The sequence below is a fragment of the Saccopteryx bilineata genome, chromosome 1 (assembly GCF_036850765.1).
Source record: "Saccopteryx bilineata isolate mSacBil1 chromosome 1, mSacBil1_pri_phased_curated, whole genome shotgun sequence".
Lineage (NCBI taxonomy): Eukaryota > Metazoa > Chordata > Mammalia > Chiroptera > Emballonuridae > Saccopteryx > Saccopteryx bilineata.
The window spans coordinates 233,072,658-233,090,704 of NC_089490.1; the positions used below are offsets into that span (position 1 = coordinate 233,072,658).

Here is an 18,047-nt window from a genome sequence, read left to right on the forward strand (position 1 = left end):
AAATCCCAGGTCTTCCACTTTGTAGGTGTATGATTTTTCAGGAAGTTGCTGAGGCTCCGTTTCCTAAAGTGCGATATACCTCCCTCAAAAGTTGTCTCGGGGATTAAGTCTCGACATAATAGTTTGTTAAGTCCTGAACCACTTGATAAATGGAAACGTGGCTATTTTCATGGGCAGAGTGTCTTAATTAAGGGGGGTTGTGCATGTCTGAAAGGAAACATGTGCAACTTATACATTAAACATAAAATAATAAATGACAATTAAAATGATAAAATAAAAGCCACTGCACTAAAGGCTTTAAAAAAAATCCAGTTTGTTTATGTTCATTTATAGCTAAAGTGGCCAGACCTTGTGTAGGAGAAATAGTGCCACTGCTCAAAAACCTCCCTGACAGCCTGACCTTCCTGAGATCCCTTGCATCCGTTCAGGTTGTTGCAAAATTATGGACAGAGACTTAAGAGGGAGTGGCTGGCCGGAGCCTCTCAATTATTCAGGCACTTGAACAACAAGCATTTGACACACAAGCATTTAGTCAGTTAGCGAGTAACTGATTATATATATATATATAAATGGGAGGGTCATGCCTGGCCTCCTTGCTTCATCAAGACTTCTGCCTATTTTAAAAATCTAGGAGGAAAGGGCCAGTAGAAAGAATACCCAGGGAGGGGGTATTAAGAGTAGATGATACAAGAAAAGGGGGCGGGAGGGGCCTGAACAAAACATGGCATGTTTTGTAACAAAGATGCTCAGAGCCACTCTTCTGTAAGAAAAATAGAAATTAACATAAAAATTAAGAAATGGTGCCGGTGGGCCAGATGAGAAAGAGTTAATTGTCATAGCTGTGAGAAATTCAGTGCTGCAAAGGGGAGAGGGGGGACAACCATGTTTTAGTACCCTAATAACTTCTAACTCTGATCATAATGTATGTGTGAGCAGCCCAGTAATTATAAGGTAATAAGGGAAGTGTGTTGGGGTAAGTGCTCTAAATTAAAAGGGATTTGCAGGGCTGTTGTAAGTCAGCACTGACCCGCTTCCTTTCCGATGTTGACGTGAGGAAAAGTGCTTTGTCCCGAGTGCAAAGTGGGGAGACGGGGAGAGCCATCTATTAATTACAACGCTCATTAACAGTGACGGGGACAAGCCATAGATGCGAGAGGGAAGGGCCCATCGAGGGGGCGAATTTTTTCTTTGGCTACTTCTTGCAGGAAGGACGACATAGGTGGGTGGCCAACAGGCCAGGTCCTCAGGGGGCTTTCTCCTTCCTGTTTGCTTTTCTCATGCCTGATACTACTCCACTTGAGAAGGCAAGACACAGTGTCCAGGGCACAATGTGTTCGTGAAGAGGCATATTCTTTCTCTTGAGACTGTCTTCTTGAAACAGTAAACATTTCGCAATAGGAAATTCCATATTTACCTTCATTTTAAAGTAACAGAGCAGTGAGGGTAAGGGGATCTGGAGGAGAGCATGTAATTTGTGCACTGATAAAATATCACGAGTTTTTTGTGAGAAGTGGGGAGGCAGATGTTAGACTCCTGCATGCACTCTGATTGGAGTACACCTGGTATGTCCCCTACCAAGCGATGCCCTGCCCATCTGGGGCTGCAGCTCCGTTGCTCAGGATCCAAGCTATTTTAGTGCCTGAGGTGAGGCCATGGAGCCATCCTCAGTGCCCAGGGCAAACTTGCTCCAACTGAGCGATGGCTATGGGAGAGGAAGAGAGAGAGAAAGAAAAGAAGGGGTGTTGGGAAGCAGATGGGTGCTTCCTCTGTGTGCCCTGACCAGAAATCAAACCTGGGATTTTCACATGCCAGGCCAACGCTCTATTGCTGAGCCAAACGGCCAGGGCCAATATCATGAGATTTAGTGTGAAAGAGATAATTGCATCTATTTGGTTCTACTGTCACTACTCCTCCAAATTCTGGTGAGTGACTTTTTTACCTTGTGGGATTCCCACAAATCAACTTTATATTGGGAAGTGATTATCTAAGTCCCTTTCTCAACTGTCACCTCTTCTTTCTATATGGGACTCCTAGAATGTTCTTATAGACTTTTCTAAAAGGGGTTTTGCACTGTGGCTAAGTGGAAGGGAAATAGGAGAAATTATATCTTTCTATTGAATTACCTTTTCAGAAACTAAATGCCTTAAGGCTGCAACCAAGAAAGACAGGCAGTGTGATTCTTCTAGATAAGAGAGTTTGTCATGATAGATGTTTGTATTTGTTTTAGGAGGTATCATGTTGAAAGACCACAAGATGGGGAGAAAAAGGGAGCATCACCCATCTCATTTTTTTTTCCTGAACAAAATTCGGTACCTTTTTATTTTGCTGAATATAAAGTATCAGATTTATAAGTGCACAGGTATACTATAAGCTCACATGGCTTTTACTGACTCATTTCTTCATTGGTGGTAAATGACACACATAAACACACACAATCCTGTTGTTTTCTTTTCTTTTCTTTTTTTTTTTTTACAGGGACAGAGAGAGGGATAGATAGGGACAGACAGACAGGAACGAAGAAAGATGAGAAGCATCAATCATTAGTTTTTCGTTGCAACACCTTAGTTGTTCATTGATTGCTTTCTCATATGTGCCTTGACCATGGGGCTGCAGCAGACTGAGTAACCCCTTGCTCGAGCCAGCGACCTTGGGTTTAAGCTGGTGAGCTTTGCTCAAACCAGATGGGCCCGCTCTCAAGCTGGCGACCTCGGGGTCTTGAACCTGGGTCCTCCACATCCCAGTCTGACGCTCTATCCACTGTGCCACCGCCCTGTCAGGCCACACATAATCCTTTTCATTCATCAATGCTGGTGATCATTTCACTAAGTTCTGTGGGCTCTAGGAAGTAATCATTAAATATCAGCTAGAATTTTACACTTGATGTCTCCCTATTATTGCTCAATGTCTAATGTCTATGGGAATAGAACTATTTAAATAAAGAAGCAAAGTAAGTAATCGAGGATATGGTTTCTATGTGTCTTAAATCAATAAAAGACACAGTTGTGCTCTGGAAGCGTACTCACAAACAGGAATTACAGAGGACTCCTTCTGTTCAGTCTTGGAAATAAAAGTTTGATTCTGTTCATAATAAAATGATTGTGGAATCCAAGAGGGGAAGGGCAACGTTGAGGGAAAATAAATACAATTTTAGACGTAATGGGACTTTGCAAACCACGCCTCCTTCATGGATAAATTTAGAAACTAGAGAGTCGATGTAGATATTGACAGTGTGGTTCTGACAGAGAAAGGTAAAATAAAAGAAGGAATTGGGCCTGTTAGAACTTTTGTTTGTGGGCAGTCTGGGCACTTTTATAATACCCTGCCATGCCCTTACACTGATTACCTTCTTGTAGAACAAGAAATATTGACTAGAGAATGAATGATGTGACATCCCCAGGTCCTAGGCAGCACTCTCAAAGAGCAATGTCTTTGACATATGAATTCTTTTATTTTCTTCCCCTCCTTTCATTCTTCCCTTTCACTTTCTCTATTTTTTTTTCCTTCTCATTGTTTCTCCCTCATTTGGTCCCTGTCACTAACTCTCTCTCTCCTTCTCTTTCCCCCTATGTCTGTCTCTCCCTCAATCACAGGCTTCTCTGCAGAATGTCAAACAAAGACCGACACATTGATTCCAGCTGTTCGTCCTTCATCAAGACGGAACCCTCCAGCCCAGCCTCCCTGACGGACAGCGTCAACCACCACAGCCCAGGTGGCTCTTCCGACGCAAGTGGGAGCTACAGTTCCACCATGAACGGCCATCAGAACGGACTTGACTCTCCGCCTCTCTACCCTTCGGCGCCTATCCTAGGAGGCAGCGGGCCCGTCAGGAAACTGTATGACGACTGCTCCAGCACCATTGTCGAAGACCCCCAGACCAAGTGTGAATACATGCTCAACTCGATGCCCAAGAGACTGTGTTTGGTGTGCGGGGACATCGCCTCTGGGTACCACTACGGGGTAGCGTCATGTGAAGCCTGCAAGGCATTCTTCAAGAGGACGATTCAAGGTGAGTTTGGACCTGGGTCTCCCCAGCCCTCTTCCAACCTCACGGGATGGTCGGTTGGTGGGTTCCCCTCATTCTTATCCTTGTTGGTCAAGTTTCAAGGTGTTAATTCTATTGAGGTCAAAACAGAAATAGATGAAAATTGATAGCGGAGGACTTATAGAATACATAAATGGTCATGGGTGTGCCCCCTGTCAATTCTGCTTTCACTATTAAGTGCAAAGCCTCAAAGAAATAGACCATGGCTGTTATTCGAGCTACTGAACAGAATCCCACTGGCTCAACAGTGCTTTTACCTCTTCTGTCATTCTTTTAGATCTATGGAAGACATAACTACTTTAGACCAGTGGTTTTCAAACTTGAACCTGCATCAAACCACCTGGAGAGTTTGTTAAAATACAAATCACTGGGACCCACCCCCAAAGTTTCTGATTCATTAGACTGGGGGTAGGGGCCCAAGAATTTACATTTTAAACAAAATTTCAGGTGATTTTGACATTGCTGGTCCAGGGGCTAGACTTAGAGGACCACAGCTCTAGACTATTTTAATTATCTACTACTTTCCTTCTCTCTCTATGATGAATATACTTTCTTCATCTTTTTAATGACTTTGCATTTAAAAAGTATTCCCAGTTATACCAAAATATAAACTACATCTCCATCCTAGGAAAGACATACCCAAACCTTTATAGATCTTCAGATTTAGAAATAACAATATTATTTTCCATATTAAATATAAAAAATATGACTGAAATTTGTGTGTGCCTCTTTAGTCATCCACATATGCAGAACTCAGCTGATTTTGAAAGCTATAGATCTGTATTCTTAAAGAAAATCATAGTTCAGTGTTTCAGACCCTTCATGAGAAAGTTTTAGAGAAAATCAGGGAAGAAAAAGTGTAACTGTTTTGTTGAGTACCCTCATCCCATCAGAGATTCTCATTTGATCACTGGTTTACAAAATATATCTTCTTAAACAGATATAGATACAAGTGTATCTTCCCATATATTCATGGTTCTCAATATTGCCAGCTCACTGGACACATCTGGAGACTTGAAGAAATCACTGTTACCGGGGCTCACATCCCCAAATTCAGAAATAATTAGCCTTGTGTGTGACCAGAGCAAGGTGGATTTTGAAGGCTTCCTAGTAAATGTTTGATCTACAACCAAGGTTAAGAATCACTACCCTCACCCTGGCCAGGTAGCTCAGTAGGTCAGAGCATTGTCTCAATACACCAAGGGTGCTGGTTTGATCCCCAGTCAGGGCACATACAAGAATCAACCAATGAGTGCATAAATAAATGAAACAACAAATTAATGTTTCTCTCTCCTTCTCCATCTCTGTCTAAAATAAACCAATAAGAAAATTAAAGGGGGGGGGGAACCACTACCCTCTACTGTTCTGTGTTCTATACCAGTGCTTCTCAACATGAGGTCCGTGGACCGGCTGTGTTGGAATCACCAGGAGATTTGTTAGAAATGTGAACTCCCAGGTCTCATCCCAGATCCCCTCTACCCGCAGCCCAACAGTGTGGGTTCTGGCATACCCCTGATGTGATTCTGATGCTCTCCCAAGTGTGAGAACCTCCCATATCAGTCACCATGTTTCCATTGGTTACCACTGTCCACTGGCAATTGCCACCTCACGGTCACTTGCAGAACGTAGCTGAAATCAGTTTCATAACTTGGTGCTGTACCAGTTTTTAAAGTGCAAATGAGATGTTGTTCGCGAAACCCTAACCCTTCTATATAGGGGGTTCTGAAACCTTTTCTGTGCGTGCAGTCATCTCCTACACTCCTTGGAAGAGCTCCGGGGGCAGCTGGTCTCCATCGGTCTTACTGAGGATTCCAGTGACGGTCCTGAGTGGAATCGGTTGTATCACCTCCTCCTTGCTTTTGTGTTGACCATTTTATGGCTTCTTTGATGTGTCACTGATGGATACACCGAGAAAGTGTACATGGTTTTTCAAGACATCCTAAAGCTTACATAACAGGGTGGATATTTAAGCCTAACTTTTTCATAGTTTTAACTAACATAAACCAGGTTAGGGCAGAGTACCCAAATATGTTCATAGCTTATGGTCACATTTTCTGGGTCATTGTTGCCATATTTTATTAGCATTCTTTTTAATATAAAAATCCTTTGTCTGCTGGATCTTTATTATTTTCCTTCTCATCTACAAATTGAAGGCTTACAGATGAAGTGTAAGATCACTTGTAAAGTAAGTGAAAACAGTGGTGGTCTGTATACAACACTGCCGTTCATTTTGGGGCATTTGAAAAATATCTTCAGTTTGTTTATAAAATTACATAACTTGGGGATGCAGCACACTTCCAGCCTTTGGGTTCTTCCCTGCCATTGTCAGCAGTGTTAGAATACTGAAGTTCGACTCTGCTAGTTGGCTCAGTGGTAGAGCATCAGCCTGGCATGTGGATGTCCCTGGTTTGATTTCAAGTCAGGGCACACAGGAGAAGCTCCCATCTGCTTCTTCACCCCTCCCCCTCTCGCTTCTCTCTCTCTTTCTCTCTCTCTCTCTTTCACTTCCACTTCCCTTCCTGTAGTCATGGCTCAATTAGAGTGAGTTTGCCCCAGGTGCTGATTATGGCTCCACTGCCTCCACCTCAGAAAGAGTTCAGTTGCTAAGGGGCAGAGCATCGCCCCCTAGTGGGCTTGCTGGGTGGAACCTGGTCAGGGTGCATGTGGGAGTCTATCTCTGCCTCCCCTCCTCTACTGAATAAAAGAAAAAAAAGGATTAAAAGATAACAAAAGAATACTGAAATTACAGAGTATCTAAAGTTTAAAATCTTAGTAATTTGATTTTGTTAACTGAGTTTACACAACTCCAGGTTTATCCTACACAAAGATAAGCAAATGTTTTGGGATAAATGAGCAAATCCTGTGTATACCAACATAGGAAGGAGATTCTCACTATGGAAAACATTCCCACTTTCTCCATAAATATTTTCTGAGAACCTACTGTGAGCCAGGCAGCTTGCTGGATGGAGTTTTATATTTTAATCAACATTTTGTTAAAGCTTTGCTTCTAAAGGTTGGTGAATCGAGGTCAATTCCTCATACAAATGTCTCCATCCTTGAGGGAAAGCCAGATACTTGAGGTTTGGGGGGTGAGGGAGGACTAAACTCTTTGGTCCTCAGTATATTTTCTTAAGACAAGAATAAGTGTTTGGAAAAATAATTTCCTGAAAGTTGTTTAAACAAATCATCTAGCGTAGATATTAATAGCTATGCAGCGGTTACTCATTGAGCAGTTGCTGGAAAAAACAATTGGAATTCAATGCCTGACCAGTCCTTCAGATGCTGAAATGCTACAAAAAGCATAACAGAGCAAAGCTCAGGGGTTTCTTGGCATTGAGGTATATGCTCCGTTCCACTCCACATTGGAGCAAGCAACTTGCAAGGATTTCGAGCAGATGACAGAGATGTCACTGTCCGGATTAGCACTCCGGACTTGCCCACCTGGCTGCACTGTAGCTGGCAGCTGGGTGGCAGTCAGGGAGGCCCCACTGCCCCTGGCATCAGCAGGCTGCCCACCGCGGTGCGTGCTTAGTCCTGAAAAGGCAGTGAGGCACATGAAAGGATTATACTGGGCAAGTACTGTAATGTAATAATTAGGGTGGTGATTGTAAGGAACACTGGAACAGCCCCTCCCTTCTGGGCCAAATCGTGAGAGCCGTTGAACTCCAAAGATGCTGCAAGTGTCCCGGATCTTTTTATATCCTCACGGTTGCTTATTCAGATCCTAAAGGGACCCCAGAACCCATCCGCAAGCCTTCAGGCAGCATTTCTGCTGAACTTTCTTTGATGGGTCCTAGCCTCTCCCTTCCCTCCTTCAAAGCTCTCCAGAGAATGAGGCGGGATTATGCAACTCCCCAGAAGACCGAATCTTTCCCCTGTGTCACGACCCTGATGGCCAGCACATTATGTAAGTGTGGTTTCTGCTCTCATTGGCTTGACTGACGGACATGTGCCCCCCAAAGGTGTCACAGGCAAGCGTGCATCTTCTGAATCTTAATTTCTTATTCTAATCATTTGTTTCCAAGATCGGTTATCCAGTATGAAATGCATATATATCCATTTTAAAAGTTGAGAATAATACATCTTACATTTTTGAGCCAAATGAAAATATACCCAGAGCTCATGTTGAGAAAAGTAGTGAGAATTGTTCTTTTCAAAGTTGAATGAGAAATTCTGGCTGGGAAATTAATCATAGATTTCAGGGAAAGTCAACCAGAAAGGCATACTTATTTATTTTCAAGTTATCATTGGAAAACTGTTGAATTAGGCTCTGGCCGGTTGGCTCAGTGGTAGAGCGTTGGCCTGGCGTGCGGAAGTCCTGGGTTCGATTCCCGGCCAGGGCACACAGGAGAGGTGCCCATCTGCTTCTCCATCTCTCCCCCTCTCCTTCCTCTCTGTCTCTCTCTTCCCCTCCCGCAGCCGAGGCTCCATGGGAGCAAAGATGGCCCGGGTGCTGGGGATGGCTCCTTGGCCTCTGCCCCAGGCACTAGAGTGGCTCTGGTCGTGACAGAGCGACTCTGCCCCGGAGGGGCAGAGCATCGCCCCCTGGTGGGCAGAGCGTCGCCCCCTGGTGGGCGTGCCGGGTGGATCCTGGTCAGGCACATGCGGGAGTCTGTCTGACTGCCTCCCCGTTTCTAGCTTCAGAAAAATACAAAAAAAAAAAATAATAATAAAAAAAGAAAGAAAACTGTTGAATTAGATTGGTGCTTGGCTAGGTAAAAATCAAGGTTGTTCGGTTTTTCTGTTAACCATAAATATTTTTAGAAGACGTTGACTACCCTATCATCCAACAGGGTTACAATGGAAGCAATGATTTTAATGTCATTTTCTAGTCCTATTAATTTATTCTGATTATTTCTTTCTGATTACAGTTTTGGCCTCACTTTATAAATGAGTGGGAATTTTCTTTTCTTTTTAATCTTAAGTTTTTCCTGCAGTTTTGTTAAGGAGGCAAGAGAAGAAAAATATCTTTATACCCAAAAAAACTCAATACACATTTTACTATTTAATATGCAAAACACTAGCCTCCCTGAAAGTTTTTATGTCTATATAAGAATGTGGAAAGTAAGTTATTTATGTATGTATATTTTTATATATATTTGTATGGTTAATTTTGCATTCAACTGCTCATTCTAGTGCTAGAAATAAGCATTCCTTTTTCCCCCACTTCTAAAAGGAGGGCACCATGTATAAATATATATATATATATTTAGATATTCATTAGATTATGGGTTTGGATTCCTATAAAACCAGATCCCCAAGTCTCAACCACTTCCCAGCCCAGCGACCTTAACTCCTGTTGTAGCTCCTTTTCCTAGGATTGAGGATTAAAATGAGAATATGCCAAGGTGCGTAGCCCATAATGAGCACTTAATAAAGGATCAACTTTGGTTGATTTTGGCAGTAGGACTGGGAAACTCAAGCACCTAGTGGCTCTAATAGTCTGGCACCAGAAGGTGTCCTTGATGCCACCTAACCATCCTCAGCTCCCAGTTGTTCACCCTTTTGCTGTGAGAATAAACCTCCTTCTTCTTAGATAGTCCTCATCCTTTTATATCAGGAGGCATTTAGGTGGGCTGATGGGAGATTTGATGGGTTTTATTTAGTTTTATGGTAACCAGTGGACTGTTTCCTTGCCCCTGTGATCTGGGTGGGAAACCAGGTAAATCAGAGAAAGAAACAGGATCTCGGAATTTGACTCGCTCTTTAGATTCCCAGTTAAATGTCACCTGTGGAATTTAGATAATGATGGAGGAGGATGTCCTTGCAGTGTGAGATTTGTGGGTAACTGTGGAGTGAACTATGTCCATGCCAAACATTAATGGGACCTGAGTGAGACAGGAGCCTCATGGACTCCCACATACCATGTATGTCAATATTTAAAAGTTTAGGCCCTGGCCATTTGGCCCAGCAGTAGAGCGTTGGCCCAGCGTGTGAATGCTGTGGGTTCAGTTCCCAGTCAGGACACACAGGAGAAGCACCTATCTGCTTCTCCACATACCTTTCTCTCTCCCTCTCTTTCTCTCTCTCCCCCTCTTTCCTTCCCGCAGCCAAGGCTCAATTGGTTCGAACGCATTGGCCCAGGGTGCTGTGGTGCTGTGGATGGCACAGTGGAGTCTCTGCTTCAGATGCTAAAAATTGCTCAGTTGTGAGCATGGCCACAGATGAGCAGAGCATCAGCCCCAGATGGGATCACTGAGTGGACCCTAGTTGGGGTACATTCTGGAGTCTGTTTCTCTATCTCCCCTCTTCTCACTTGGAAAAGAAGAAAAGAAAATTTTTTTTTAAAGTTTATAAATCAAGATAACAACCTGCTAAGTAAAGTATGTTCTGTGTCTTATTTGACACTTAGAACTTCATAAAGGCCGGAAGGCCAGCTTTGCATTTTTATAATTCTTAGAGTCTAGGAGTTTGTTTCAAAAAGGAGCAGGATGAGGACAGTCAGTTCTTAGCTGCCAGCCAGCCCCTGTCTCTTCCTCCCCCTACTTCCTGTCCTGTCTTGTGCATAGTGTGGACACTCCTGCCCACATGTCCAAGGCCCCATGACCTCTCCCACCAGCTGCCCCTTGACTGTGCACTCAGCCTTAGAATATGCACACCAGCCCTGGAGTCCTGCACAGATTGCCTTCCAGAGAGTGGACCAAGGGGAGGGTCCTGGAATGGGGGCATTCATGATTTAGCCAGGAAATACAAGGGTCCCCAGTACTCAAGACCATGATAGGGTAAAGGGGGTTGGCTCCAGCCGGGTTTGTCACCTTAGCCATTTGTTGAATTCCATGTACCCTAGATGCCTTCTAAAACCCAGGGCTATCAGGTAGGGGCTTTTCTTGGCAGGGTCTAATGGGGACACTGATGAGAGCCTAAACAATCACCTTAAGCATGGGACATTAAAGATGAGACATTTGCCTGCAAGTCATATGCTAAAGGCTATGGGCACAGCCTATGGGTTTAAAGCTGCTGAGGTCTTTTCCACTCTGACTTGCTTTGCTGACTCTTTCTTGAAGGGGTTGGGGTGGTCCTGGAGGATTGTTCCTGGAGGGTTGTTCCTGGATGTTGCATCTTCTTGGCCATCCTGGGCTCCTTTGATCTTAGAATAGAATGTTTGCTGCACAGGAGGAAACAGGCACTTACAAGTTGTCTGCACATTGTGCGAACCTTCCCAGGAAACACAATAAATTAACTTCCATTTAACTTAGTGTTTAGAGAAAGTAATTACCCTGGTTTGTAAACGGGAACTCTAAATCTCTAATAGGCTTCCAAATTAAAATCCAAAATAATATGGAAAATGTCTAAATTGACTTAGGAGTCTTGGTGATTCATAAGTGTAGATGCAGTATTCAATTAAATAGCACGGTAATATTTTCAAAAGGAATATTGTCTAGAATTCATTTGCTTTGACTTGGAGCTTGCTTTTGTTACAAGTGTGACTTTTGCGGGTCTTCTTCCCTTTGACGCCAATTATGTCTAATGTCTGAAAATGTGTTAGTGTTGCCAAATTATAAATGAGAAATATTATTCTACTCCTGTTCTTTTAACTGTCTTCTTTTAAATAGTAAAATTTAGTAATGCAGGCTTTCTTTGTTGGTAGAGTGAATGGATGTATTAAGAATTAGCATAATTTGTGGCTTCATCTTAGCAGACCCACTTCTCAGGATAAATGAGTGTCTTATTTTCCATTGTTTGTTCTGGATTTTAGCAGTTGACTTAACTTGTCATCACCTACTGAGGCTGTTTTGGGCTACTGGTCAACACACCTCTTCTGTAGTAGGGATAGATAGTAAATCAGGTAGGAAATATCTTAGGATCTGTTGGTCACATACCTTCTGTCACATACTCTGCTTTATTTTATTTTTAAAGTCATTCAATAATTTTAAAGTTTTTAACAATCCTGATCCTGGACCATTATAAAACCATGCTGAGGGCTCAATTCGAGGGCTGGCCATCGTTGGGATCACTGCTAGACCAAAATGCCCTGTTTACTTTCTTGTAAGCCATCTCGAGTACCCAAGATTTTTATTCCAGAAGAACTCCTAGACAGTTTTGCACATCGTTTGTTTAAAATAAAAGCACATTCTCTAGCAGAATTTTTTTTTGGTCTATTTTCTCAGTTTTCAGAATATTTTTTTTACTTTTTCAGAGTTCTGGGTATTTCTAGTGTTTTTCACTGTTCACTGTGACATACTTGTGTGTTTCAGCAAGCTCATTGGGAAACAAAATCAATCTAAGTTAAAATAAAGTAGGTATTGAGCATGGCAGACAAAAAGCTAGATCTTGGGTTGCGTAAAATGAGTGATTATTTGCAGAGATTAAATTACATGGTTGATCTTTAATTAAGGAAAAGAATATAGAAGAAAGTTTAATGATCTCCACCATATTTTTGTCTTTGAGATGCTAGAAGTTTGAATATTTTTTATTGGTACGTTTAAAAAGTTTATTCATTGATTCTAGAGAGAGAGGATAGACAAGAGAGAGAGACAGAAACATCGATCTGTTTCTATGTGTACCCTGACCAGGGATTGAAACAGCAGCCTTTGCATATCGGGACGAAGCTCTAACCACCTAAGCTATCTGACCAAGGCTAGGAGCTCAAATCTGAGACCCAGAATCTCTGCTGTCATCTCACATGTTTATTAAACATCTCATATTATGTTATTGTATTCTGTAAGTCATTCAACATCGACACATCATTTTAACTTTTACTCAGGGCACATTTTCCTTTCGGTGACGTTAGATGAGTACCTGACCCAGGTAAGGCATATATGCCAGTGGCATTCTGAGAGGAAATGAATTTGTAGTGTAACTTTTTAATATCTGACTGTAGTTCACTATCAGATTTGATTTCATTTGTAAAACTAGGCAGAAAAAGTTTACTTTCCTCACAGTAGATGTACCCAATGAGTGACCATCTCTCTTACTCTCTGCTATTTCTCAGTGGTTAGAAAGCAGTACTAGTATGCATTTCATGTTTGTCTATTACATTATATTACATTTACTTTTACTTATTTGGAAAAAAGATAGTAATATCACTAATGCTTAAAATGCATAATAATTACAATTACTAAAAGTACCAGCTTTTAAATAATTTTTAAGATTAGTTTTGTCTTCCTGCTTCAACTGAACTTCTTCTATACTTGTTATGTAGTATATTCTTCATTGATTCTACTCTGCTATGGCCTCCATTATACAATCCGGAATAAAAGGATATGATTCTGGGTTATTTTTACATATATATTTTATTTTTTGAAACATTTATTTTTTAAATAAAATTTTCCTCTGCACTTGAAAAATAAAATTGAGGTTCCCATGACTCCCCTGAGCCAGTGGCCCGGGAAGTAGCACAGAAAGAAAGATGCTTTCAGGTGATGCTGCGGGCGGAGCCACTCCAGACCTACTGTGGTCTCTGACTCCCTTGTGGTCCATGCTGTGTCCCATTCACCTGGCCATCCAGAAACACCTGTAACCTGATTCAATCATCTCTACGAAAAGAAAGCCTGTGCACTGCCATTTCTTCCAAGGGTTTTTTTGGTGAGACATTCTCCTGTCTTAGCCGGCCCCAGCCTACAACTTGTCAACTCCTAAGACCTGCCCTAGCACTCCAGCCCACATCTCCCTGCAAGGACCTGTTGCAAAGGAAGTTGGCATCATTGATGTGCTCATGTCTGAAGGACTTCATGGATCAGTAGCAGTTAATTCTTTGTAAATGCCCTCTAGGTCCCTGTAAAGCCAGGAGCCGCCATCGGGGCCATTCACATGCAGGTTCGCATTGGATTCGGACAGTCGGTAAAGAAACAGCGAAGCCAAAAACTGATGGGCCATAGTCTTTAATTCTAGCTTGCACCCGGCGGGCAAGTAAAAATACACACTGGGCTCCAAAACCCAGTCACATTCAGTGCTCACAAAGCCACTGACTTATCCGAGTTTCCTAGAATCAAAGGTTTCTAGCTCACCAGCCTTATTCTCCTCAGTTCCCCATCTCCTTCCTTATCCCAGATACAAACTCTACACAAACTGGGGTCTCACTCAGCACTCCGCCATCTTGGCTGCTTTTCCTGGCCTCCTCCACGTGGCCTCCTTCCGCTGCTGGCTCTACCTTCTCTGCTCTCTCATGCTAACCTCAGGAACCAAGAGCGCAAGCTCCCGTTTTGCCCCCACTTTATACTGTAGCTTCACAACCTCTAATCCAATATACAAAGTAGGGAAGTCTCTAATACAAAGTCATCTCTCTGAGGCATGATTGGATTGTACCACCCCACATCAAAAAGGGTGGGAAAGGCTTAATCCCAAAACCAAGCCCCAGGCTACAAGGATTCTCAACACACATTAATATCACCTGGGCAACGGCCTCACGTGGGCAGCGCCGTTTTTAACAAAGTGAGCATAATACATTTTATCTGCCCAACAGTCCCTGTCTGTGGGCAAGGTGGATCTTCACAGTTGTGGTGGTGCTTCTTAGGTAGTGGGTTGTGGCTTATACTGGGAGTTCCCTTTGAGAACCTGTCAGCCTACTCACCCTCCTGTTATCTGATTGCTTTTTTGAGGAAAGGGCTGGAGGCTGTTCTTAGATTACAAAATGGACTTCCAAGTCAAGTTATCTGTGCCTCTTCTTAACATTCTAATAGCTTTCATTCTTTCTTTCTTGTTCTCTTAACCTGGAACCAAGCCCTGATAAGTAAGGCTGTTTTAGTCAGAAAAATAACCCATCAATTACCTTGTTAGAACAGCCCACGTCAAAGGAGGGCCGACTTGGGGACAAATTGTAGGAATGAGACTTTGTACTTTATATTGTTTTTAAAATGCGTGTGTTTATTCATACGTTTAAGTAATTGTTTGATAAGGCCCTTTTCTCTAATCAACTCAGAATTGGTTATGGCTCAATCCAGTCAGAGTAGATTAAATGCTCACCCTAGATGAAAAACAACAACAACATAAAGGGGGAGGAAGTTCATTTTGAGGTGAATGTCATCACTTTTTTTATAGTATTTCCAGAATTTATGTCCCAATACACTTTTCTGAATCCCAAGGAAGGGAAACATGATGGCTGGTTAAAAATTCAAGTTTTGAAAGCTGCAAAAAAGAGTGGGGTGGGGTTCAGTGGCCCGTGATAGAATTTCTGTTACTTTACTGTGAACGCCCAGGGGAATGATTCCTTTTTTTTCCTGATCTATTACTTGATAAACTTAGATCCTATCATAGAATGAATGATAAAGTAATCACACTGCACTAATTCTCTTTGGGCACACTGAGAGCATTCAAGGACAGAAGCACGTAGGGGCAGTGTTAGGAAAGAATGGGCTTGTTTTTTACTTGTTTATGATATAGTGAAAATCTAGATTGGTATGAAGGCAAGCTCCTGGTTAAGAGTTAGTTGCTCACGACACATCGGACATGCTCAAAATGCCTCCGTCACTTGTCATATGTACTTATTGTGCCATTTGGGAATGGTCACTACAATATGTGCACATGGAAATGTTTTCTATCCAGAGATAGTGGCTGCGTGAGATTTAATTAGCAATTTTTTTTTCTCCATAACTATTTTGTTAAGCCTTTTTTTTAAGTCATGTTTTAAAAGATATTAGGAAACTCAAAATTTATGAGCAGAAAAGGAACACTGAAAAGTTGAGTGTTGGGTACCAAGCACAACAAATTTGAGGGGTTAGGATTAGCTCACCCGAAATGTGACAGGTCACCTTAGAACTCTTGTACAAAGACACCTGTGACAGGATCCTTACACTATAGGAACTTACAAGTGATGATGAAGTGGCTATAGGGGTCGCATAGGGGATTGTCCCACACTGCAGGACAACAGTGTCTTTTCCAAGATGCTATCATCATGTCAAAGGTAAAAACAGCCCTGGCCAGTTAGTTCAATGGTAGAGCGTCGGCCTGGCATGTGGAAGTCCCTGGTTCGATTCCCAGCCAAGGCACACAAGGAGAAGTGCCTATCTGCTTCCAATTCTTCCCTCTCTACTTTCTATCTCTCTCTTCCCCTCCTGTAGCCAAGGCTCTATGGGAGCAAAGTTGGCTTGGGCCCTGAGGACGGCTCCATGGCCTCCATCTCAGGTGCTAGAATGGCTCCAGTTGCAAGAGAGCAATGCCCCAGATGAGCAGATCATCGCCCCCTAGTGGGCATGCTGGGTGGATCCTGGTTGAGTGCATATGGGTCTGTCTCTCTGCCTCCCTGCTTCTAACTTCAGAAAGAAAAAAAAAGCTAAAAACAATGAATTTCTGTGAGACTTTGATGAGTGATATTTATTATAGTCTCCTTCGTTCCCATCAGTGAGTGTATTTTTATTAGAACCATTATCTTTTAAATGTATTTCAGAATACACCTTCCTCAAGATGGATAACTTTTTTTTTCTCCCTCTATCACGAACAATAATAGCATTATTTTGGGATCTTTAAAATGTATTGTTTACAAGCGGACGCCTGTTGCTTTGGCGACAGGTCTGTCTGGCTTCTGAGGAATGACTCTGGCCATGAACCTCAGGGGCGCGGAGGTAAGTTGAGGGATTTCTCTTGGAGGTGTTGAGAGATGCCATTCTCTTGAGAGCAACCCTATCTTCTCCCCAGCTGCCCCTGTGCTGGGCGCCTGACAACAGCAAAAGACAATGCCAAGTTCCTCCCTCCCCTGCCTCACGCAAGCATCCACATTTCCTTTCCAACCAGTGGCAGGAGCCACTTCAGCCACCACACAGGGCACCTCTCAGGAGGCAGGATTTCTAATTTTTATTCTATGCCCAGCAACATTCTGTTGCTTTGAAAAGGATCAAGCCCAGCAACATGGCATCACAGGGAAGGGCACCAATTTTATTTACTTTCAAAGTTTATTTTTCAATTACCGTGGACATACTATATTATGTTGTGTTCATTCCAGGTGAACAAGCTAGCAGTAGGCATTTATATACTTTATAATAGGTTCCACTCCCCGCCCCTGATATTTCCAGCACCCACCTGGCCCCCACATAGTTATTACAGTATTATTGACTAGATCCCCTGTGCTGTACTTTACATCCCTGTGGCTATTTTGTGACTACCAGTATGTACTACTCATCTCTTTACCTTTTTCAGCCAACCCCCAAGGCCTCTCCCCTCTGGCAACCATCAGATAGAGCACAGACTTTAGATGCAGAGTGCCTGGGTTCAAATCCTGGCTCTGGTTCTGGTTAAATATGTGATGCTGGGTAAGTGACCTCTTTCCTTGGTGCCTTAATTCTCTCATCTGCAAAATAAGGGTTCAAAGATGTAAAGCTGACAGTGAATGAGTGTTCCCTGTGGGTCACTGATGTGACTGGACATCTTGATGGAGACAGGGGACACCCAGGGGAGTAAGTCCCTGCCCTCGGGGACTGTACAGTTGGGACAGGAGGTGGTCAAGTCAGTAGACACATATAATAAAGTATGTTAAGAGTTAAGAGCAGGACTGGCCTGACCATGCATGAGATGAACTAGTTAATCCAGCGGGGACCCCCAACTCAGTCTTGTGGGCCCTGCAGTGAAGTTGGAGTAGTTCAGAGTGGATGTCAGTCAGACAAGGGGTGGACATTGACCTGGGACTACAAATAAGAGGCTGGGGTGAGATTGTGAAGAGCTTTGCCCATGCTTGATTCTCGATTTTAATCTGATTACCCCCAGGGATAGGCAGTTTATGAGCTTGGGTGGAGAGGCAGGAAATGTTCATGAGGAAACGTGGGTGATGTCATCAGATATTTGCTTTTTAGACATTTAGTGCTTTAAAAAATGTCTGGAGTTACTATACTTTTTCTTCTTTAAGTGCCTGTAAAATACAGCTGTCTATGCCGGCATTGTTGGCAATGGAGAATCCACTTTCTTTTTTTTTAAAGGAAAGTTTATTTTATTTAAAAAATTTTTTTATAAAGATTTTATTTATTCATTATAGAGAGGGGAGAGAGAGAGAGAGAGAGAGAAGGAGGGAGGAGCAGAAAGCATCAACTCCCATATGTGCCTTGACCAGGCAAGCCCAGGGTTTTGAACCGGCAACCTCAGC

At 42.7% G+C, this 18,047-nt stretch overlaps 1 protein-coding gene across 18 annotated transcripts in view; it reads left to right on the forward strand.

Annotated features, from left to right (window-relative positions):
* ESRRG (estrogen related receptor gamma) overlaps positions 1 to 18,047 on the forward strand; it is a 563,558-nt gene that overhangs the window by 397,312 nt on the left and 148,199 nt on the right. For all 18 annotated transcript variants that reach the window (XM_066238122.1, XM_066238121.1, XM_066238116.1 and 15 more), the window contains one exon: positions 3,591 to 4,006. In XM_066238122.1, coding sequence (XP_066094219.1) covers positions 3,591 to 4,006 — 416 coding nt within the window. The remainder of the gene's footprint in view (positions 1 to 3,590; positions 4,007 to 18,047) is intronic.